Genomic DNA, 25,950 nt, shown 5'->3' on the forward strand with positions numbered 1-25,950 from the left:
TGCCCTTATACCATTTAATACTCTGGGTCTACCTTCAAGACACTGGGCTGTGGATCAACCAAACCACCACTCACTCCTCTTCCAAGAATCATTTTGACAGGTTCTTTTGGAGGTGCTCCTTCTCTTTTTTTAACCTATCCTTTTAAACAAAATGGCACCAAAGAAGGATGTAAAGAAACCTGCTGCCGCTGCCGCCCCAGCCCCTGCCCCGGCACCTGCGCCTGCCCCAGCCAAACCCAAAGAAGAAAAAATTGACCTCTCTGCCATTAAGGTAACTAAATGGATGAATTGTTTGGTCCCTGAAACATCTTTTCAAAGTAGGAAATGCTAATAAATTGCAAAGGGTTTTTGGTTTTTTTTGTTTTTAATTGAGAAATGACATTACAAAGTGAACTGGTAGATTTGGGGAGAAGAAAGTTTCATTAAATAAACTCAAACATATAATTTTAGTAAAATTAGCATAGCATAAGTATGGTATTATATGGGGAACATAATACCTGTATTTGCTCTATTTTTTTTGTTGTTCTCTGGTTTCCTTTTTTCCTCCTAATTTGTCAAAGCGCAATTTATGGGCAAAATGTTCATGTCTAAATGTGTTTTACAAATATTTTAAACCGCTAGCTTCGTTTAAGTAAAATCTCTGTAGAAACTGGATCCCATACTTTAAAGCTATATCAAAAGGAAAGTTTTGGTCCAGTCACTTGTTTCCAAAAGTTTAAAAACAGCTGATGACCCAGTTGTCATGGATGTACTTATTTGGCAGCTGCCTTATTTCATCTGAAGAAGGGAAGATTTTTGCAATTCAAGTAATTCCCCCTTCAGCTTTGCTTAATAAAATTTGATACAACACTAAATGAGATCTCAGTGTAGACAATTATGTACTCAAGTGTTTCAGTGACTATAACTGTCATATTGTTTATTTATACATAGAATTTAATTTAGAATGTGTGAGCTGCTTCTAAATGAAACTAACCAAAAAATACTGCAAAACTTGTTGGTTATATGGTTTTCCACTTATGTCTTTGAGCTCTTCATACTGATCTTGAACTAAGGAGAATGTGATTAATTTTCATGTCAACACTTCGCTGTGATCAAAGTTCTCGAATACCAAATGATTATTTGCTTTTGGGAAAATGACGCACTGCATGTGTCTGTTTTCTCTCAGTGATGTAATCCATCAAATGTGTATCTTGTCCTCATTCACTGGGCTTAGATTGGTGCAAATGACAGTTTGAAAATCTTTCATCTAAGGAACTCTGCCTTACGTGGAAAACTAGTGGGCAAGAGTGTCTATGAGTGATCTTTCTACTTAAGTCAAAAGTTCTGTGCATAATAAATCTGAACTTTGCTCACTTAACACTGTTTTCTTACAATAGCGATGCTGACCTATAAACATTTCATTAACTATTTTAGTATAATGTAGATTTTTAAAATAGTCTTGATTTAATATTTAATTAGATCATCTTTAGATATATGTGGTGAAGTTAAATCAATATATTCATAATTTTTATAGCATTCCAGTTAAACATGAAATTTTATGTTTCAAAGTAGAAAATTTTTACCTACAAACATTGTAGGTAACTTAACTGAAGTCATATTCGAAATGCATCTAAGGAATTATTTGTTTATTTATTTTTATTTTTTGGTTAGGAACTATTCTTAATGAATATCCACTTAGGAGGGGAAATGTATGTCAGATCTTCCAATACACATTCTTCTACCTTGAGGACTGCATGCATACAGTTCATTAAGAGGAAACCAAATTTTTCACCTTCAGTAACCCTACATTATACAATGAGCATGATTGATGACAGCCACTCCAATTATTCCAATTGTCTCTGTTTTTTGATTCTCCACTCTATACTAACACTAGAGATAAGAATCAGTGTCAAAGCTATTCCTACTCTTCTTATATTTATTGTGATTTATAAAGCAATGTCATCTCCTTGTATCTGGGACTATAAGCAACTGGAGAGGAAAAAAGAAAGTGCCTTCCTTCTTAAGAAGAAAGAGTGTCTCACTAATGAAAACAGGCGTTAATGTTCTCCCCTGAGGAACTGTGTAAGAATAAGTAAATAAATAAAAATTTAGTTCAGCAGGTAAGAGGTCTCCAAGAAAAGACAAAACATCAATATTTTTTAATCCAGAAATTAAACTGATTACTTATTCATAGTCAGCAGAAAAATGACACTTTTCTGAATCTTGAAATTTTGTTTATTTTTCATCTGTATGTTGAAATAACACTAGTATGAGCTAGCACAACTAAGCAAAAAAAAAAGAAAATACTCCTAGAGAGTCTCTGCAAAGATGGGTGGGGGCTGCCCCATCTTCACTATTTCATTACAGAACAAGAGATGTGATAGATTCTGAGAAGGAACACAAACTTAAAAAAGTTAACTGAATCTAGAAGGAACAGGAAGAAATTATCCTTTATCTCTCATTCAAAAAGCCCATTCCTGATAGAAAGAGAAAAAAAGAAAAGAACAGAATTGCAGAATTGAAGCTAACATATTTTTGTAAAGAAATTTAAATGCCTTCAATGATTTTCATTCATTAAGATGAAATCGGTGCATATTTAAAGGTATTATAATATAGCTAAAGAAGGTGATACAACATGAGAACTTTATAAAATTTAATTTCATCCCAGTAGGTAGTAAGGCTAATTAAAATTTACATTAAAACATTTCATATTATGATTTTTTAATCGCTTGATGTTTCTAGTTGTATTACCTCATGTAAGTTATAGACTCTCTTCAGGCAGAGAAAATGAACTTTAAAGGAATTAATAGAACCGTTAAATGTATTCATTAACTTTCTGAAAACTCAATAAAGAACAAAACTTAATTGAATTTAAACTTTCTTTCATAAATCATGTGATTTAGAAATCTATCTGTCCCTCAGACTTTGAGTAAGGCTAGTTTAAGTGTAACTATCTTACGTAGTATTATAGTCATAGTTACATTTAATTCATCAATATTATTCCCACCTAATATCTATGTTCCATCTTATAATATATCATGTTTAATAACCACATATTTGACTTACCATAAACTCTGAAGAATCTTAGATATTACTAATTAGTCTTATCAATTTCTAAAATGCGCTTTTCAATTTGATTTCCTTGGTTATTTGTTTAGAATAGTTCTTCAATTGTTCTGATGTAAAACCTTTGATAGCTGAAGGAATACTTACTTGATGTCCTCCTATCCCACGGATTTTCTATGAGTATCCTTTTTCAAAAACACAGTTACTACTAATATCTGAACATTAAATTTACCATCCTGGGCAGTTCTAAGCACTCTTTGTTTTCAGAGAGCTGATATTTCCAGCAAAAATGCCCAGACTATAGAACACTGCCTGACAGAAGCTCAGAATAGAAACTGAAACCTACCGTGAGTACAGCTGTAGGTGCAAACACAAAAATCAACACCTGTTGCCCCAAACTGCAACCAAGTGAAATAAACAAAAGTAAATAAGTAATGAGATGACCATGTGCCTAGATTTTTAAAGATCTTCCATGTGTAAGTGAATTGTTTGCATGATGCATGCCTTAGCTGATATGTCAGGATTGCTGTGAGGTGATGGGATTTTGAATCATGTCTCTCACTGTACTGCTTAAATTTTAATTCTCATTGTATTCATCGCTCAATCAGGTCATCCCTGACTAGATACTGCAGTTGATATTACAAAAAGTGGTAAAAGTACGGAATGCATTGACAGAAACTCATCAAGTAACAAATGTCATAGCAACTACGTGGTTGGGAAGATTTAATCTTTCAATTTAATGGGTATGGTGGAGATACAGCACTCCCAATAAATACATCTATTTACTGATGGGTATTCAGTTGTGGCAAATATTATGCACATGTTGCGACACATGACTCATTCTGGTCCAGATGTAAGATTGTTTGTGTTACTCTATAGATTCTTTTTCTCATCTCTAACAAGGCTAATACAAATCCAGCCTCACTTAGAAGAACCGTTTCAAAAATCAGATGAGGTCATGACCCGTGAAAAGCTTTAAAGATTATAAAGTTTTTTATAACAATCATTATTCATTGTCTTATTTAATTCTCATAACATTACACTGAGGTTGTTTTAAGCTCATTTTGCAAGAGAAGAAACTGAGCCTAAATGAGGTTCAGGGTTATGCCCATGAAACTAGTAAGTGATGAAGCAAGGTATAACCTAGCAGGCCAAATCCATGCTATGTTAACCATATTCTAAACTACCTCCTGTTTTTAAAGAGTAAGCTGCTGTGTCTAAGAATGTGTAAAGGAGCCTTTTTTGCTCTCAAGCATAAGTAGAGTGAATCTTCTCTCACCCTGCACAACCCTGTGTAACCAGAAGAGGGAGTGACAAGCACACATTAGAGTAAGTTCATCAAGACTTTGACCTTGGCAATTCACTATTGTTTTGTTCTGCAAGGCTTTCCCCTATCTTAGTACCTGTTACTGACATGTCTAGTATTCTCTTTTGTAGGTCGAAGGTAGAATATTAGGAGCTTAGAAAAACTCCTAGTCACTTTGTTCTAGCTTTCTCTAAAAAGTTGTAAACAGAACATGGGTATAAAAAACGCTGTTGTAAGAGTAGATTGATAGTTGCCAAGGGTGGGACTGCAGGCGGTCAGAGGATACCAGCATCCACTTGTAAGATGGTAATTTCTGGGAATCGAGTGTACAGCATGGTCACTGTGGTTAACTGCACCATTTTGTATACCTGAAAATTGATAAGAAGGTAAATCTTAAAGTTTCTAACCACAAAAAAAAAGGGGGGGATAATTATGAGGTGATAGATGTGTTAATTAACATTATTGTGGTAATTATTTTACAAAATCAAAATTATCACGTATCATGTCATCACATTATATACCTTAACCAGCAGTCCCCAAACTTTTTGGCACCAAGGATGGGTTCTCCTATGAGAATCTAATGTCTGATGAGCTGAGGCGGAGCTGAGGTGGTGATGCTAGCTCCTGGGAGTGGCTGCAAATACAGGTGAGGCTTTGTCACTTGCCAGCCTCTCACTTCCTGTTGTGCAGCCCTGTTCCTAACAGACCACAGACCAGTACCAGTCCATGGCCTGGGGGTTGGGGACCCCTGAGTTAAATAATGCTATATGTCAATTATATTCATTTAATAAAGTTGGAAAAATTTAAACTATACCAAAGTATTAAAAAATATTGAGTATGATGCAACTGATTTAATTCTTTAAATTATTATGTTTTTAGTTAAACATACACATATATCAAACTTGACCTCCAAATTTTTTCACCAGGATAATAATATAAGAATAATAAGAGATTTTTACTTATAAATAAATAACATGGTTTAAACTGGAAACTCCAAGTATTCTTTAGGGTAATATGTAGAAATATAATGCCACATATAAAATGATTAAATCTTAACCTTAACTTGTTTGAGGAAAACAATTAGTAAAAGAACATATATGGTCAATTTTCTAATTAGACTGAATGGGAGAAAACACATAAGTTGTTTCTAAGTTTTCATTACATAAATTTAAGAGTCTGTCTTCTTTTACTATGGTCTTTCAATAATACAAATTAATTTTAATACAACTGTAATGCCAACCAATTGCAATATTAATTTGTGATATGAATATAACCTTGGGAGCAAATGAAAAACTCTTTGACAATGTACCAGGATCAGTATCATGTTTCCACTTTCAAATGTGTAGGCTGTAAAAAAAAAAAAAAAAAAAAAAACCAGAGTGGGGAAATTTTAAAAGGCATCTGTAACTCTCTCTAAAATTATATTTTGAATTATATGTAACTGGATAATATCTTTGTGAAGTAAAATGCAGTTTGGAAAGGAATAGTTATATTCAGCAATTAATAGTGAATAGTACTTTTAAGTGTAAAGAAATGAAATCTTTGGAAGACAAGATCACGAAGTGACAGTGCCAAATTTAGCCTCTTGACATTTTAGTGTTGCAAATGAACCCCCTGGCAAGATGTCTTTAGAAGTCATTCCATAATTACCCAGCATTAAGCACCATCTGACTCATGGAAATTGTGGAAAGGATTATATTTAGTCTGCTGATACTACACTTTCTTCTGCTTCTCTTCATACTAAAATATTTTTTGTATGAAAATGGGATCTTTTATAGTTTATTTCTACATCAACTTCTATAGTTTGCTTCTCACCCAAATCAGAATTTAAAGGGCAAAAATTATAATATACAAGTAGTAGTAGCTTCAATTATACTAGTTAAAATTTAAATTATATAGATGATAAATCCTTGCTATCCTGGTCATAAATTAATAATAATGAGTTGAAGCCAGAAAAGAAACTTTTCTCTAAAGATAAAACCACATCATATTCAACTTTATATTCTTTTTTTCTTTGTACCAAGTGAGGTTCTTTGTACCTAGTAAGTGCTCAGTGGTATGCTGTCTCCTGTTTATAAAACATCTGACTCAATTGAACACAGTATTATGAAATTATTATATTTTGTTTAACTCTAAACTACTTCAAAATGACATTAATTGAATATTTAGGCACCGTGAACTTTTCCATTAGAAAAAAATGAGTCTAAGTGTATTCTATTGTCAAAAAGATGGAAAACTTACAACATTATAGTACCATAAGCAACCATAGAAATCACGCAGTATATTTTATATTTAAGAATGCTATAACCAAGACAAGAGAAGTTATTTAATCCAAAAATATACGATTTTTTTATGAGAGCTAGAACAAAATTCGGAATAGTTTAATCCCTGCCTAGTTTTCTTTCCACTATATCAAAAGACCTGGAATCTCTAAAATGCTAATAACAATATTCATATATCCCTGTGGTCACAAAAGGAAATTTTATTCCAAATAAGAAAAAGCAGGTATTTATAATTTCTTAAAACACATACAAAGAACTTTTCCAATGATTGTAGTTTTAAAATAAAAGAAGAAAGGAACAAAGACATAGCATGGATTTTTAGTAAATTTCATACAAACAAATACACAATGTAGAAAAAATACAACTCTCAAAAAATGTTAAATTTATTTATCATTTATTAACCATGGTAAAGCTGACGAGAAATCAGAAGTATAGACTTAGGTCCTATTTAAAATTTTTTATTAAAATTCACTTAGATCTTTCTGTTAATTCTTAAAGCTCAGAATTGTGTTATTTTAATTATTTAGATTTTCCTTTAATGTGACTACTCAGTTGACTAGCTTAGACTTCCTCAGTGGAGAATTACTTATTTTCTCTTCTGTTCAGGTCAATATATCCAATATAGCCATCTGTTCTCATATATTAGACAACCTGGGCCGGTACTATATTCTCATTGTTCTTAAAGTCTCCTTTTGATACCATATTAGAGTCACCTACCTAAGTATATACTTTGTTAAATTAATTATTCTCAAGTACAAAACTCTCAGAGTTCCAAAATAGTACTTCTGTTGGCCTTTTACGTTGATTCCTAGAAACTCTATGAGACTGGAGTAAAAATTAATAAGTTTTCCTTAGGGTTTGCATACATCCAGGTCTTGATCCTCTGCCAGGCATTAAATCAGGGAACATGCAGTAATGTTTTGTGGATTAAAAACTGGCATTGATTGGATTAACTGCTTACTTACCTATAAGCTACTTACTTTACCAGTCATTAAGTCCCAATGTATCCTGCAGTGATGATTAAGTTTTTAAAGACTGTGGCCTATGTTCCTTCCTAGAGCATTTTCCCTCAGTATTCAAGATCACATATCTTCCAGATCATCTTTAATTATAGCTCTGCTTGCTATACTAAGTCTTAACATACATCAATTCCAGAGCCTGTTTGATTAAATTGTTTTAGTACTTTTTTTCCTATAAATTCTTTCCATATACCAGAGACTTTATCTTGCCTTTAATCAATGAACCAGACCTCATGATTACTATTAGAAAAATGTTTCTCAAAATGAGAAAAGATCTGTAAACATTGCAACAAAAGTCAGGCACATAGAATCCATCCTTTTCAATACCAGTACATTGCTGATGAGCTAAATCCAGTACCAAATAGTACATGAGTCATAAAACTGTGGAACAGTTATTTTACTACCAGTCTAATATAATTGTATAGGCAAAGATTGGGGAAAAAATACTTTAAAAAAATTGAAGGTTGGAGAATTAGAAGTTCTAATCATAAACTTTTACACGATATCTAAGGAAAGGCTCTTGAAATGTAAAGGCACATACGGCGATAATTCAAGATGAGCATGTCTATGTGCTCGGCAGTTTTAGGTACTGGAGGTGCTGTATCAAAGGAGAATGTACACACCTCCTCTAGAGTTTCAACTCTTTGAAGGGACTAACAAAGTTTATTCCCTCGGAGAACACAATATTCTAAAGAAAGAGCTTATGTTTGAAGGAATAACTTATTATACAGATGTTTTAATGATTTAACATAATGAAAATCTGCTGAGCATCTAATATAGGCAAGGTATTTTATAATTATGGGGGAGGAAGGTGGGAATCAAAGAATAAGGCAGGGGCAGCACTCCAAGAGGAAGAGGTTGGGGTAAGCCCATCTCTGGGTTCACATCATAGACAAAAATAGACAGCTTCCATGATGACCTGTGCTTCTCAGAAGTTTACAATCTGGAAGGTAAAACATCTTTCAGCAGGAGGAAGGAGCTAGGTAAACAGAGAAAAATCTTTTCAAGAGGAGGAGATTTTATCAGGACTTGAATAGTTAATTTCTAAGAAGCAAGGATGAGAGAACAGCATTACAGATAAAAAAGACTTTAATCAAATTTTTAAAACAAACCAAATGATAACATAGCAAATTGATTTCAAAATCGGCTGATATTTTCTATTTACATCATGCCTCTGTTCAAATGACTGATTACTTCACCATTATAACACCAAGGAAGAGATGCTAGAAGAAGTTGTTGTCATTTGTAAAAGCGTACCAGAGAATAAATAGCATTTCCCATTTATTCTATGAGCATGGCACCTAGGTTTTCTAACTTTCAAAGTATAGTTTATTCTCTAGACTAGACTATACCGCGGCCTTCTCTACTGTTGTCAATAACTTGCTTAAATGTTTATTTTGATTCTCTATAGATACAAAAAAAATCTAACCTCTCATTCTCTGTGTGATAAAGATACAGAGAAGAACTAGACTGAAATAGTTTGGCAACTGCCTACCACTTCTATTTGAATAATAATAAGCCTTTACATAATACACAAGTGGTTAGGAATGGCTTATTCATAACACAAACACAACTTTTAAAGTGAACTTCCAGTTTACGCAAAAGATTTCATACAAAATAATCATATTTTATGTGTATTCAAGGATATGTGTCTATCCGGAAAAACAAACAAACAAACAAAAAGCCCACCAAAATGAGCATTATGTAGGACAACTTTGATGAGTTTATCTTGTATTATTTATAGTTATTAGTTGTACTAAAGGTATATGCTAATTTTCAATATTAATCATAGTCAATCCAAATTTAAAGACATATTACATATAATTAAAAGACTAAGCCTAAAAAAACACACAAAGAAACATCAAAGAACAAGGCTTTAAAGGATTTAATTTTTGCATCAAAAATCATTAGGCTACAAATTTTACACAATTATCAAAGGTTACAGAGTTTTACTTTTGTCCCTTCCTCCCATTTTCCCGTAATGATTCAAAGCATATAAAAATTTTCTGTTAACTTCCATTTCCCAATAACCTCTTAAAATTTCCATCTATTTATAAAAATATGTGTATCTGAGTATTAATATTTTTCAAATTATATTTTTGATACTCATTTTGGGACTCAAGACCCTATGAGATTATTTTCACTACCTGTAATCTTTGGACAAAAAGTGCTATACATTTAAATGTTGATTTCTTCCTGAATGCTTGAGAGAAATCTGCAAAGTATAAATCTGTCTAGCAGAGAGAGACTTTATGTTTTTTTGTGACCATTCCCTTGAAAATAGTTGCTGAAACATACTTAAGTAAAAATTCACTTTCAACAATCTTTATGCCTGTAAGCAGCTTTAAATATGTAGAAAACTGATACACGTGTCATCTGAACTTGAATGGACATAGCAAGAACAATCTTTTCCTCTGTTTTTAAATAAGCTGCCATGAGAACCAATTACCAGCCAAACCTTGAGACACCTTTAAAATTCTAAAGTACAACTTTGAGTTCCACAGCCCCCCCGTTGTGAGTTCCTTTCTTTCTCAGTCTGGAGACTTAAGCCATAAAATGCTTGATATGGCACAAACAGAATCAGCACGTCTAGAAAGAACATAAACAAAATTTTCAAATTTCAAATAGAAGGAGGGGAAAAGAATGCAAAAATGGTCTATCAGCAGATAACAGTATGGTGGTTATGAAAAGGGAAGTGAGTAGAGAGAGGATAAAGAAGGAAAAGACGAGTCAAATATATGGTGATAGAAGGACACTAGACTTGGTGTATTATAGCACTGTATGCTTGAAGCTCATGTAATGTTTTAACCAATGTCATCCTAATAAATTTAGCTTTAAAAAGAACCAAGAATGAAACTTCAAAAAAATTTTTTAAAGTACACATTAAAAAAAAAAAAAGTCTATTGACTTTTTTTGCCTAGAAAAACTTCAGAAATTTTTAAAAATCTGACTGGTCAGCCACTATAAGGATAATAAGGAAGAAAGAAAACATTGACCCCCTAAGGCAAGGAAACTAGGGGGAAACTATTCCCTGCTTAGAGATGCTTGATATCTCTGAAAATACAATTTACAACGAATGGTCTTTAACTGGAGATTTCAAGAACTGACCAGATTATCACTTGGGTGAACCCCAAGAGACACACAGAACATTCATGGCTTTTCAAGTCCTCTGAACTTTACCACATGAGACAGTGTTTCAGAGGATGTTCTTTCTATAGCAGTTGCTATTTGAAACCCCAAACCAGTCCTATCCGATAAGTTTCGTTAATACCAAAACTTAACAACTTAAAGTTTGCAAAGTCCAAAATTCACCAAGAGAATGGGACAGAGCAAGGCTTAGGAAATTCTGAGCTCCTCTGCCCCTGAACAGATAAGAAGCTTCTTGAAGACACTCCAAGAGAACAAACATCCCAGGGATAGAGACCATAAAAGTAGTGACAGGCTTTGGTCCCATCATGGCTGTCCACTCCTGGTTTCTGGTTTCCTAAAAATAGCCCTCAGGGTACAGATAACCTCTTTCCCTTTGCCCTAAGAAAGCTGAAGAACTCTGCAAGGGGGAGTGGCTGCTTCTCTCTGAAACCTAATGCTAGCTGTTAGGTCACAGCTTCCCCAGAAATAAAAGGGAACCTCAGCACACCAGGCCCCCACTCAGGGATTGGAAGAGCCCTCAACTCACTCTTCAGCTTCGTCGCTGTTTTGCAGCCCAGCAGGTCCATCATGGTGGGTCCTATGAGAAAACTGTTTGTCATTTATAGGACAGAATAGATAGTGGATATGATCTTATCAAGAAGAAAGACAGATAAAAAGTAGAATTGAGGTGAGAACATATTCAGTATGAGTCTTTAGAATCTACTTCTGGTTTTTGTTGGTGGGATGAAGATAGAGGAGATTAATATGAGCTATTATGCCAACTGGAAAAATACAACTTACTCCCAAAAGTAGTACTTTATGCTTCACCAACTTTTGCTATATCACATAATGTTTATTGTATCTAAATTTAGAAGAAAAAAAACCTGCACCTATAGAAAAATATTATACGTTAAAAACCAATCCAATAATGCCAATACCTAAAATTAAATACTTCTGATGCATTGGGTAAAAATGTGGCTGTTAAACAGAAGACAGATTTAAGGTGATCATTTTAATGCAATGTATCGGCACTTCTTAATACAGTGTATCTGTATTAAACATATATATACACTATAGATTATTATATTACTCCAGGAAGTATTTGACTTATCATTTGTTAAATCATTGAGAGATGTTCCCTAACTATCTTTTGCAACAGCTTTTTAATTTTCCTAGATTCAAAAATATTCTAAGGCAATCTTCTATTTCTATGACACCTACATGGATTCTTAAACATCTCAGAGCAGAAAGCAATCCTTCTTCTGTCAATGCATTTGAAAAAGTACTAGTTGTTTCTTTCTTTCTCCCTCTCTTTCGCCACTGCAGTCCTTCAGTGCTGACCAGATTGCTGGTAAGTGAATTGAGCTTCTCTCCTCCAGAAGGAGACAGAACACTGGTTTCTGAAATATCACTTATCTCCAAGGCTATGTGGCATGACCTGTTAGTGTCTAAGCTATGCCTGAACTCTGAAAAGTAAGCTTCCTCCAGAAGCTTACTTTAAAGATTACTCAGGGAATGAGCTTGGATACACTTAAAAATCAGGACATTTTGTTTGGTTAAAATATTTTTTGTGGTTAATTTCTTTCTAACAGATCGAGTTCTCTAAGGAACAGCAGGATGGTAAGTTTCAAAGATATAGTTGTTAGTGTGTGCACACTCATAGCGATGGCATGCGAGAAAGCCAACTCCCTTGAGATGAGATTAGCTTTTTCTAATTATCCCCCCTGGCACTCTAAATATAAATGCTCTCACTCTAAATTCTCTGCACAACCTGAACTCCTCACTTAATTTTAGTAATCAAAGGTTTAAGCAAACAATAGATAAACACTACAAAATAGGTCCTTATATTCACTGATTTCTAAATGAAACCAATTTTATACAGTAGGCAATACCATATATATATATACCCCCAAAAGGTGCTGATTTCAGATAGCTAATTTGTTAACCAAATCCTTAAAGAGAGATCTGGCAGGTCTGAATTGTTCAATCTGGAAAATAAAATTGATTATGGAAGTACCAATTACCCAATCTACACAATTTCAAAGGGCACCACAATGAGTGGAGAGAAATAGTGGGGAAGTGGATACAGAATAAAAGTGAATTCAGAGACAAAGAGGGAGGAGTAATTTATCATAAAACTATAGAAGAAACAATAGACATCTCCCGGGCTATCTTTTGAGATAGAGTTCAAGCTACCAGGGAGGGGAGACTTGCTCAAGGAACCAAAGAATTAGTGATAGGATCAAAATCTGGTATTAGTTTAAATTAATTAGAAATTTATTTCATGAAACAGTTACTAACTAGACTTCAAACTCTTAACCTTTAAGAGAAATCTGAATAGTTTCCCTATCACTTTCAATTGTTCTCCTTGTCTTGGAACCTAAGAATCCCATGCAGCACAAGATCTGTTTTATTCACTGAAAATGTACTGAGGCACGTCTTGTGGAATGAACGCGTCACATAGTCAAATTAACTAAGATAGAAATACATCTATAGGTGGGAGAGAAAAAAAATTAGTTATACAATATCACATAAATTAAAATATTGGTCATAATAATAAGTGTGTATATGTTATGATATACATGTAAATAATGATAAATATAGGTGATTAAAAAGGATCTATTCAAATACTCAGTTCTCTGCCTAAAAAGTTCCACATTTTTCAGTCTGTTTCAGTGTATGGAATAGCTCATATGCAAATATGAATTAAGAAAAAAAAGGATATTTGCTGTAGTACAGACTCACTTGTAGCCACATCATGATTGATGACTTCAATGTAGACAGATTAGATGTTTTGATGATTCAGAACTCAGAATCATATGAAAATATATTACGAAGGACTACCTTGTCTTATTGAAAACAGTTGATAATTCTACTATAATTTGTCTGATTTTTAATGCATTTTTAGCTAGTGATGCTACTACATTATCAGCTACTGCGCCCCAGTTTTTTTCAAATACTTAATTTACGATGTTATTTTAACAGCCAAACTATTATAGGACCAAGCAACAGAAGACTTAAAAACCCTTGCAGGAATAGAAGGAAACTATTAAATCTATTAAATTATTACTATTAAACCTATTATTCCATATATGAAGTAGATTTTAGAGACAGAGATTAAGTAAACAGTAGTGGACTGGTTTTCTCTTGTGCTAGGAAAACAAATGTTTTTTAGTAGCATTTTAAGTTAAGTGGAAATCCTATACTTTCAGAAATGAATGAAGACTTCCTTTCTTTACTTCCTTGTTTCATGATTAAGCAGTTTTTCTCAAACCATCTCTGTTTTAACGTATCATGGGTTAGGAGAAAAGGAAAAAAACCTGGAAAATTAAAGCATTCAAAGGTCTGTGTCCTCCTATGCGGTCCAGGAGAGTTGCCACTAGCCACATGTTGCTATTTAAATTTAAACTTAAATTAGTTAAAAATAAGTACATTTAAAAATCCATTTTCTCAGTTGTACTGGTTACCTTTTAGTGCTCAAGAACAGCAGGTGGCTAGTGGCTACGTGTTTGGACAGCCCAGATATAGAATATTTCAATCATCAAAAAGTTCTAGAAGAGTGTTGTTCTAGACAAAGGGCTAGCAAATTTTTTCTCAAAGGGCCAAATAGGAAATACATTAGGCTTCATTGGCAGTAAAGTCTCTGTAAAAAATAACTAAACTCTGTCATTGAGATATGAAAACAGCCATAAGTAATAAATAAATGAATGACTGTATTCCAATCAAATTTTATTTACAAAAACAGGTGGTCAGCCCCTACGCAAAATTTTGCTAACTCATGTTCTAGAGTCTTCAAGAGAAAGTCCTAAGCCTTAAAAATCTGAGGTAGAAAGAGAAATATCTTTCTGCCCTTGGCCTTTATATCAACAAAAGGGTTAAAGTCAGCAAGATTCTGTTACAGCCCATAAAATCTTATTTCTATATCAAGCATCTGACCAGGGTAATAGTGAGCCCTCTGAGCAAGCTGTGCATGAAAGCCTGGAGCCAGTAACAAGAATAGTTCAGTTTCACAATATTTCACAATAGTTCAGTCACAATATTTGACTAATGACCCCACAGTACCTGCAGCATGTTTTTAGATTAGGGAAATGAGCTTTTATAGTCAAATTGCACAGAATTTAAGGGGGAAATTTTAGCAAAGAGATAACATGATCACAATATTTGATTGTCATGTCTGGTGCAATCTTAGATTAGGGAGTGAAGGGATAGTAACATGGGGTATTTTGCTGAGTACTCTATCTGGAAGGCATCTTTTGATCTGAGGCCACTAATGGCCTAAAAAATAATGCTTTCACCTCTACCAGTTCATTCTCAAATGGTTTTCTGAGTGTACAAGTTGCCATTAGCACTTTTGGGTTCCCCCAGAAAACTTCATTTACTTAAAAGCTTCAATTAAAATGTCTTTACTGGCCCCTACACCATGTAGCACCCCTTTGTGTTTTTTTGGTATACACTGCTTAATTCTTGCTTAACGTTCTGAAAGGAAAAACCAGTCTATAAAAGAGAATGACAAAATTTAGGAAAAGTAAACAATAGAGTGTGATAAAAATAGACAACACTTTAAAATATGTATTTACACACACACACACACACACACACAAGTATAGGTAAAACGAAGGAAATTTGAGTGAAATTGATGGAGTCTATCAATGTGAATATCCATAGTTTATTATAATTTTGCTAAATATTACCATTAGGGGAAACTAGACAAGGTATTTAAGAGATCTCCTTGTATTTTTTCTTAGAATGGTGTGTGAATCTACAATTATCTCCATAAAACTATAATTAGAAAATACGTATTTAAATTCTAAAGCTAATATAGCAACATGTTGTCATGTGTACCATCTGTAGAAAGTAAAGTTTAAAGGGAGTTCCATAGCAGTAGACTGAAACAAATATTCCTCTCTCCGAATCAATTATACTAGGAGCCTATTAGAGACATACATTGAAGTGGTTAAATGACACTACGGAACTTAGAGATTTATGTCATCTTCCTAATTTTTTTTCTGAAAAATGAAGTTACTCCTGCTGAAAACTAGCTAAGGGGAGTATTTAGGAAATTTGTGCTTCAAGAAGAAATTTTTCCATATAATTTGAGAAGTTTGGGTTAACCTCACAAAACACAATCCCAACTGAATTTGTTTCCTTGAAATTTTGTTAAGTTTGTTATTATATGAAGGATTATATGAGGAATTCTTAAGATTTCTCAAGGCCTCGAAATTTCTTAACCTCGTTCTGCTTCCCACGCAGGTGAAGGAAATACAAAGAAATATGACTGGAGTTTCAGTTTCCCTATCTGATTAATAATAAATTATGACTGAAAATTAGAAATGCTGCTTTAAAAGTCCTCAAAAAATGTCAAAAGAGTTTGTCAATGAACTCGAAAAAGGAGATTCCAGCAAGCTCAACTTAAGTAGATGGCAAAAAGTTGTAAAAGAGAGTTTAAACTGGATCTTTGATGAAATCAGGGTTAATTTATAGGTCTGGGGTAGAATTCAGTACCCTAATGCTTCTTGCTCCTTGCAGACTTCAAGGAGGCATTTCTCCTGTTTGACAGAACAGGTGAAAGCAAGATCACCTTAAGCCAAGTTGGTGATGTCCTTCGAGCTTTGGGCACAAATCCCACCAATGCAGAGGTCAAGAAGGTTCTGGGAAATCCCAGCAATGAAGGTAACCACGTGTTTTTCCAAGAAGCTGGAAAAATGTATGTGTGCATGTGCATGTGCTTGTGTGTGTGTATGAGAGAGAGAAAGACAGACAGACAGACAGACAGAGACAGAGAGAGATGTTTATTAAGAAATAAGTTCCAAAGACTAGGGCTTCATTTGCTTTTGATAGTAAGTGTGCCACCTGGCTGTCTAGAGTCTCTTTTTTCCCCCTCATAAAATAAGTTAATCTTCCTTTGAGAATTTGCAAGCATGATTTAATTTCATGCTAATGAAAGGAAATAATATCTAATGCTAACACAGTCATCGCCATCATCCTAACATTCATAATTTAAAGATTAATGATATGAAATAATACCCAAATCTGTATATTATTTTTTCGAACATTTAAAAGCAATACACATTTTGACAAAAATGGTAAATAAAACTAAAACGTAACTCATTTTGCAAATAACTGAGCAAATTACGATGGCACACTTCTAGAGTTCTACTCTGATAAAAGCCGTAGATATGAAATAACAATGTTTTCAGGACATTGAAAATATCTGCTAACTTTGCCCAACAGTCTGTTTTTTGACACCCTGTTTCTGCAACCATCTTAAAGGAAACTCAGCTATCTTAGTTTAGACAAGACGACATCTTAATAAAATTTTTCATTTTCAAAGAATTAAAAAAGACTTAAAAATCTAAGCTAAAACCTGTATTCAGTTACACGAGGTAAACCCTAGGACAAAGTTCAGTTAGATATGTAAATGGCAAATTGTAGGGATTATTTACTCAGTACAGAAATCTAGTCATTAGTCTGGAAATGGAATTTTTTTTAATTCCAAAAGATCATGACAAAGTATAATAGTCTATTGGAAACCAGACTAAACAAGAAAAACAAGAAAAACACTGAAGTTTTTTAAGTGGATATATGAGCTGTTTCACTTTGCCTAAGGGAAAAAGGAAGAGAGAGCAAATAATCTTTTTTTCTTGAAAATTACAATAATTATTTTCCTTTGTTAGAAATTAAAAAAAAAAAAACATTTTAAGAAAACCTAATTCTAAATTGGTCTGCTAGAATTTTTTTTAATTTCATTTTCTTTGAAGGAAAATTCCCAGGTAAATCACACAAAAAGTACCTGAGAGCATGAGGTAAAATGAGAGAGTATTAAAAGGGAACTTGGATTTTACAGGTACATAACTTTATCTATTTGGATCTATCCAGATAATCTATTTTATACTATTACTGTGAATGTGATTTATCTTGTCAGAAGATGTTAAAGAGAGTCATATGAACTTTAGGCCTCTAAATTGCAAGCAAGTCAGGCAATCACAAGCATTTGACACATACTCTCTCCTCACAACCTTCTTTTTTCAATTACATAAAATTTAAAAGAAATCGAAGGCCCTACAAAAGTTCAGGACAAAGATGGACTATATATTGAAGTTCAGTTAAGTTTTACTATATACATATGCTAATGAGTTTGCTATATAAGTATAATTTTATATTGCTTCCCTAATATTTATAGAATATATTAAATTGACAATACTAATAACAGTGGCTAATATTTATTAAGCATTCAGTTGTCCCAGGTACTTAATAATGTTAATAAACTTAGATTGTATTATCTCATTTAATTCTCACGCTAACACTATGAAATATCTGTATTTTACAAATGAAAAAGTTGAGGCATAAATTGTTAAGAAACTTGCTCATGATCACATAGCTGTAAATGGTGGATTGGAGATAAAAGTTCAAGCACTAGGACCCCGGAGGTCATGCTATTATCTATTACCAAATTTTTGTCATCAGCAATTTACCAGCTAAAATGTAAGCTGTATGAAGACTTTTCAAATCATCTAGAATGAACTTTCAAGTTTAATTTGAAACTCAGAGATAATATTTTATGGTAGCTAATAACTTTCCAAATTGTGATTTCTTCTAGAAATGAATGCCAAGAAAATTGAGTTTGAACAATTTCTGCCCATGATGCAAGCTATTTCCAATAACAAGGAACAGGGCAGTTATGAAGACTTCGTTGAGGGTCTGCGTGTTTTTGACAAGGAAGGCAATGGCACAGTCATGGGTGCTGAACTCCGTCACGTTCTAGCTACTCTGGGTAAGGGAAACTTATTTCTGTGAACTTAATAGGACAGAGTACATAGCAAAGAACATGACTTAAGGGAATTGTGTTAGAATAAAAAATAGGTGAGGGGAAAAACTATAAAGGAAAAAATGGAAAAGAAGAGTCAAAAATTAATGACCATTTCAATTGGCCTTAGTGTGAATGAGTTTGTTTTGGGGAAATGGTAACAAATTAATGGTAATAAATAAATAAAGTAAAGCATGGTAATTCTTGTAGGATATGATTTGAGTAATCAAGTACAATTGTACTTTTAATTAATTCATTCAAAAACAATTTGTTGACAACCTATTAAGTGCCAAGAGCTTAGTCATATAGTCTCCAAGAACCTAAAACTGATCCCTTATGGTGGAATTCTTTAAATGCCCTCTGGCCTTCTTTCTGACTGAAGTGTTCTGCTTCATCAGGTGAAAAGATGAAAGAGGAAGAAGTGGAAGCCCTAATGGCAGGTCAAGAAGACTCTAATGGCTGCATCAACTATGAAGGTACAATCTCACATGCTCTGGTAGTTACAGCAACTCTTAACTGATTTGGTTGATTATGGGCTCCTTTTAAGCTTAAAATCTTTTTCTCTGTCTACCTTATCAAACATATAGATGCTACTTATTACCAATCAATTACATAGTAACTCTTAGACGATATCTGATGACACATACATAAGATTTATCTTAGTGGCTTTTAGCACTCCTGTGTATTGTTATACAGCTTAAATGTGTTTTCATATGTACTTTTTCTTATTAGATCTTCATAACATAGACAAGGTTGTATTAGAATAAAATTTAATAGAATATTAAAGTTAGAGAGATCTCAAAATCCTTTACCTCAAGCAATTATGAATATGAGGAAACTGAGGACCAAAGAGGTGTAGTTATTAGTGATGGTCACATCATTAACGGCAGGGCTAGTACTAAAATTTAGTTCTCCTTGTCTGGTGTTCTTCTTGCTTAAAGGAAAGTCATCTCATAGTGACCAATTGTCTAATTCCTGCTATCAGTTTACAGCAGCTTTACCCAAAGGATCTGAAAAGTAATGCGCTACACAAAATAAAGGTGCAAAATAAGGGTTTATGATATAATTTGTAAGTTTAAAAGTTTCCAATAAAACTGAGAAACTTATCTGTTCCCAAAAAAGACTAATCTAGTTACATTTCAATAATGCTATGTTGATAGTTTTGATGTAAATGCAGACTTATGAAGTCTAATGACTTGGAAAAAAGTAAGAAAAGAAGAAAGAGGAGGGGAAGGAAGAAGAGGAGAGAAAAAGAAAGAGAGAAGAACAGGAGAAAAGAAAAGTACTCAGCCAAGTATACTTTCACTGACAATATTGATGAAACTTAACTTTTTCCCCATAAATAATGTTTTACATTTGGTTATTGCCATTAATACAATACATAAAAAAAGAACCATTCAATAAATATATTTTGGACAAGTGGATAGTCATATAGAAAAATTGAGTCAGATCTGGATCTTATACCATGATAAATTTCAAATGGGTCAAAAATTTAAATGTAAAAGAAATATGCATAAAAGCCATGGAAGAATTACTTTTTAATAACTTTTGGAGTGGAAAGGCCTTTCTAATACTGATAAGAAACCCAGAAGGCATTTCAAATTTTGATAAGTTTGACCATATGTATTTTTAAAATCTATATGGCAAAGCCACTAGAAGCAAAGTCAAAAGACAAATAGCAAACAAAAAAATTGCAATTGACATCAGAAAGAGCTCATTTCCCTAATTAAAAAAAACTATTACAAGTTAATAAAAAAGCCACAACTCAATAGAAAAATTATCAAATACATGAAGAGCCAATTCGTAGAAAAGGAAATAAATATAGAAATACAGTATAATATGCTAAACTTCATTAATAATAAAAAAATGTAGATTAACACTACTCTAAGATACCATTGTTAAATAAGCTGTTGGTAAAAGATTGACAGTTATACCACACTATGGGTTGAGGAGAGTGTGTGGAAAAAACTGATCTCATGCATTCTCGTTGGGAGTGTAAATCATTTAAATCCCTATGTGGTGATGTGGTACTATTAATTCCAGAAAATCTACTTCAAGGAAGGTGTATCTTTAGATACACTTGTACTCAAGTGAAATGAATCATGCATGGTTATTCATTAACAGTGTTTTTCGTAATAGCTCTGTACAGAGCTAAATATTTGAACAACTTAATGTCTATTGATGTAGGATATATCAAATAGATCCCAGTACCTCTACACAATGAAATATCCTATAGCGCTAAAAAGTAATGACAGTGTTGTTTATGGTTATGAGAATATCTCCAATACGTAGTCTTAAGTAAGAAAAACAAAAGCAAAAGAGTTTATAGGCTATTCAATTTGTAAAAATATTTTTAGGAATATATATGTATATTCTCTTATACATGAATAATAGCTCCACCAACTTAGGTATAAAGAGAAGAACTAGATAGCTGGCAGACAGCAGTGAGAAATTTTTTTTGTTATAAACTCTTTTTTACTTTAAAGAAGAAAATTTTAACCATGCGAATGTACTATTTATTCAAAAACCAAATTTAAAAAATAAGGGGAAAGGCCGGAAATCCAGGAAATGTACAGTGAACTGTACAAAGCTAAATATATATATATATGTATATATATTTATACTCTAGTGTTATAGCTAAGAATAACTGGGATTGAGGTAACTTGCAAAAATCTCTTTTATTAAATTTGACCGTTTTCTAGCTCTAAATTGTCTGTATTCTGCCTACAGCTTTTGTCAAGCATATTATGTCTATCTAAGTGGAGCTCTCAAGGTATGTTCCCTTTTTACTATTAAACCTTTCTTGATATTGTATATTTTAAAATTTTAACAGCTTCACTTTATATGCCATAGATATAATTAGTATTAGTTCTTAATTAAGAGTTATTTCTATTAATCAGAAAACATCAACCTCTTAAAACGGGTTATTCAGAAATAGAGCATTTTTGTATATATTTATAAGCAAAAACTTCTGAGGTTTTTGTTTCCATCTATAAACTCTATCACTGACTGTGCTATAAGTATACAGTGGAGATTAAATAAGCCAGAGACTAGTTAATTAATTTCATTGAAACATAACATGAGTAAAAGCATGGGCCTAAGTTCAAATAACTCATGAAGGTTTTAACAATTACTGTTCTAGAAAACCATGTTATGACGGTCCAAAGGCAACCAGGTTCTTAAAACTAGGAAATAGCTTACCTTGGAAGTGCTAGTTAATGTTATACTTTTTCTTCTTTTGCACTTCACTTTATTTCTTCCTCAGTTTTCTTTCTGAAAGCATGCAGTCAATATCTAAGTCATTTTCCCTTTTCCTTTACAGGTTGAGCATTGTTTAGGAAGACTGGCTGGAAACATATTCTAATAACACCCATGACTAACTGTCCAGATCTGTGTACCATCATTCAGGAAAACAAAACAATGTGGGCCGTTCTAGACTGAAAGACTCCCTGAATTTTTTTATACCTTACATTTCTCTCTGAATTGCATTCATACCATACAAACCAAATGTCTCCTGCACTAGACAAGGATAAAATACTGACAATCTCAAAACCAAACACCACTGTTTATTTTCTAACATGGGTCAATGAACATCCTTAAATTAATAAATCAATAAATAATTTTGGTCAGTCTGGAATGTTCAAGCTGCATTCTGTTTTTATCTTCTTGCTTAGAGAAAATGATTTTTAAAACCCCAATCCTTTTCTTAATGTATAGAATACTGATAAATTATACACATGTAAAAGAACAAATCATTACAGTCTACATAGCAAAAATACACCGAATAATAATGATTACTATATATTATTGAAAAAATGAAATAGAGAACTGAGGAAATTCAGAGGATCAGAGATGTTTTAATATAAACTATCTAGATGAAAGATGAAAGCAGATTCCTTCGGTTTTGAGAAAATCATTGTATTCATAGCTAGATCTATTCCATTTCTTGTGACAATGTGGTCTATTAGAAAATTCTAATGAGCCCTGATACTTCTCACTGAATGTCTTCAAGGATAAACTTTAAAGTCACCTTTCAGTTGTTACTTAAAAAAAAAAAAAAACTCTCTGGGGATGAGGCTGTTACTTAAGAACATGTCTATTAATATTCTCTCTCCTGCTATGACCCCCTCTACTTTGCATGTCCATGTCCCCAAATCTTGGTTCATTCTTTTACTACATGTCCTAAATGGTAAGACTAATTGATAGAAAAGTTCATAGTGCAAACTTACTTTGTCATATTTTAATGTTATCAGGCAGAATTTGCAAGTTAATGGTTGGATATTTAGAAGAGATGAAATGATAAAGAGTTCTCCCACTCTCTAAAAATATGTCTGTATAATATGAGATTATAAAATCTCTGTAAAGGACCTGACTGCCTAGACATTTTTGAAAGCTGAAACAACCTTTTCCTCATGTTGGGCACTTCAGGTCAACATGCTCTTTCTTTCTTCAAAAAAGGTCACTCAGATTTTAGTAGCCAACAGCTTCAACTTTGACCTATGTTTGTAGCCAAAATTATGTTGGGACATAATTATGTTGAGTATTTAAGACCAAGGTCACCTAAGACCAGGAACTGGAAATTTCACCCAGTGCTGTCCAACAGAACTTTCAGTAAAGTGTAAATCTATATCTATATTGTCCTGTTTGGTAACCACTAGCCACCTGTGGCTACGGAGCACTTGAAATGTGGTTAGTGTGATTGTGGAATTGAATCTTAAATTGTATCTCATTTTAATTAAAGTAGCCACCTGTGGTTCATGAATACCATACTGAACAGTGTTGATTTCAAAATATATTTATATTTGGTTGTTACATGAGGCAACAAAAATGTTTTTTAAAAATTACAAATGTCACCATGTTGAGAAGTTGACTGGTACAAATAATGCAATCACAAGACTCATTTTTATTTTGAAATATGTTGTTAAATTTCCCATCTATTATACTCCTTTAACATTTTGTCAACCAGAATAATTTGTTATATACAAGGTACTAAATATTTAATCTCAAGATTCATATTTAACGCTTTTCCCTCAAGACCTTATACAACTGCTATAACTCCCAGTAGGATAACATCTAGTATACTATCATGGGATCTAACCTTATTAAATTACTATGTGTGAAATGCCCATAACTCAAGGAGTAGCAGGTGCAAAATAGAGTAGCGAGTGGAAGAGTGACAATAATTTTTAACATCTACAGCAGATGGCAAAAACGACAGGTGCTTGATTCCTCAGTCTTTAAAAATAACTTTCGAAAAGTCTTCACTGCATAAGCAAATATTTTCAAGTTTGTCTTTAACTATCTTCAAGTTGCTTCCTGATCAAAAAAAATATTACCTTTTTGCCTCAAAGTATATCTGAAATTCAGGACACAGGAACTTAATTTATCCTCCTTTATGAATGAATTAGATGATTATTAAATTGGAGAAATAAAATTTTATTTTTAGATTTCATGATAATGTTTCTCAAGAAATATATCAAAAAGAACTCTTACTATACCTCTCTCTAACTTTATTTACATGTCTTTTTCTATAGTGGCAAATATAACTTGGAGCTTAATAGAATGGAGAAAGAATAGCTTCCTTTAAATTCTAAGCCTAAAGAAAACCATAAATCTATAGACTTATAGACTATAGCAAACCAAGTCTATATCCCAAAAGAAAAGATGAGATTAAACAGTATCTGGAGTTCAGACTAAAGAGTTAGGCTCCCTTGAATTATCAACATAACCGAAGCTAAGGACAAGCAAAATGATGGAAATATTCAGACAAAGATCTCAGTTTTACAGCTCAAGGAGTGAGCTGTAAAAAGGAAAGTCAGCCCAAAAGGAAGTGTGATGGCCTTTCAAACACCTCTGAGAATCTTTCTAGAATCTTCCTATGGAGATAAACTTTCTTAGTTAATCATTAGCATTTGGTAGGAAGAAGTACTAGCTATACTAGCTTGGCCTTCACCTGCTGGTTCGTACAATGTGGTTGGCCAGAACCACTCTGCTTGCACCATGACCATGCAAAACTGAGAAGCAGAACCAATCATGCCCTGCCCCCCACTTGAGAGGCACCCCTCATCTTTCTCCAGCCACAAATCCCCAGAAGCAAGGAGTGCACATGGAAATACAGCATGACACTTCTGCAGCTTGTGTTCCTACTCGACCACACTCTGAATACCCAGGACACCAGACTTCCCTGCCCAAATGGCCCCAAGCTCTCTTCTGGGACCTGGATGGGATTCTTCCTAGGTCTAGCCATCAAAGGGAAGACTGTCACAGGTGTGTGCAAACCAAAGACCTGAGGGTGGCCAAAGCCAACTGTCTTTGTCTTGTTTTATGTAAAGAAGGATAGAGTTAACCACAAGACCCCTGTAGTGAAGGATGGAACTGTGGGTGGAAACAAAAGGAGGGCAGGCCACCACAACACCAAGGAGTCCAACAATTCTAACCTGGCCTTCCAAGGCATTACGAAGCTATATCTGTCAAGGAAGCACCAGCGTATATATTATGTAACAGTTTGTTAGTTTGAATGATAACTTTTTAAAAATCTAAATTTATAGTAGGTGGATCTCTATTTGAACTTTTGCCTAGCCCTACAAACATAAGGGTAGTCCTGCTGAGAAGGGATAAATGCAGACCTTTTAGAGACAGATCTTCAATTTGCCTAGAAATACTCCAAGATATACTAGAAAAGGGCCTAGTCTGCTTAAACTTAAAAAAATAATAATAGTAATAGCAGTTAAATTTCTTTGTCAGTAATCACATAGGTGGCAGAGAATAATTAGAGCAGTTAGTAGGTTAGGCTCTTCTTTCTATCCTTGAAAAAAAAAATTAGATTATGCTTTCCTATTGTCTTCCTCCAACCTGTGAAGAAGAAAATCAGCTCATCTCATAATATCCATTGTATAGGGCGAGAATAAGTGTATGCTATTAGAATAGGTGTAAATAATCGATAATACCTTGTGGTGTAATAAAAAATGTAAATTTAAAAGTGGTAAATAAAAATGTATTTGGAAAAAAATATTTTTATACCTTAAAGAATATGTATTAAAGACTCAATGTGTAATATGTATAAAAGTATATTTAATGCTAATCATTTGACAAAAACTGATGCTCAGTTTGAATTATAATTCAGAAGAAATGTTCAAATGGTGAACATAAACTTAGTCTTGCTTACTTTTCCACTGTCATCAGTTAGGCTTTCAGGAAAATCAGAGCATGGCTTAAAGGGCAGGTGTTTAAGACCCAGGCTTAGGTTTGAACCCTGTGCTCCCACTTCTGAGCTGTGTGCCATGGAGCAATTACTTGTCTTTGAAAGTCTCAAGTTTATCCTCTATAAAATGGTGTTTAAAAGGGTTGTTTTATGAGTTAAAATAA

The 25,950-nt window shown here is 33.3% G+C and overlaps 1 protein-coding gene across 2 annotated transcripts; it reads left to right on the top strand.

Moving 5' to 3' along the window:
- On the top strand, positions 1-22,222 carry MYL1 (myosin light chain 1). Of its 2 annotated transcripts, none has more exons than XM_016158581.2 (7): positions 1-271; positions 12,374-12,401; positions 16,308-16,451; positions 18,379-18,552; positions 18,984-19,061; positions 21,316-21,358; positions 21,908-22,222. In XM_016158581.2, the coding sequence occupies exons 1-6, from the start codon at positions 152-154 to the stop codon at positions 21,342-21,344; spliced, it is 573 nt and encodes a 190-aa protein (XP_016014067.1). In that variant the 5' UTR covers positions 1-151; the 3' UTR covers positions 21,345-21,358; positions 21,908-22,222. The 2 variants fall into 2 exon arrangements, with proteins under 2 accessions (XP_016014067.1, XP_016014068.1); XM_016158582.2 differs by lacking the exons at positions 1-271; positions 12,374-12,401 and adding exons at positions 11,305-11,372; positions 12,108-12,132.
- Positions 22,223-25,950: the final 3,728 nt, after the last annotated feature.

Source organism: Rousettus aegyptiacus, unplaced genomic scaffold (assembly GCF_014176215.1).
Source record: "Rousettus aegyptiacus isolate mRouAeg1 unplaced genomic scaffold, mRouAeg1.p scaffold_m13_p_2, whole genome shotgun sequence".
Lineage (NCBI taxonomy): Eukaryota > Metazoa > Chordata > Mammalia > Chiroptera > Pteropodidae > Rousettus > Rousettus aegyptiacus.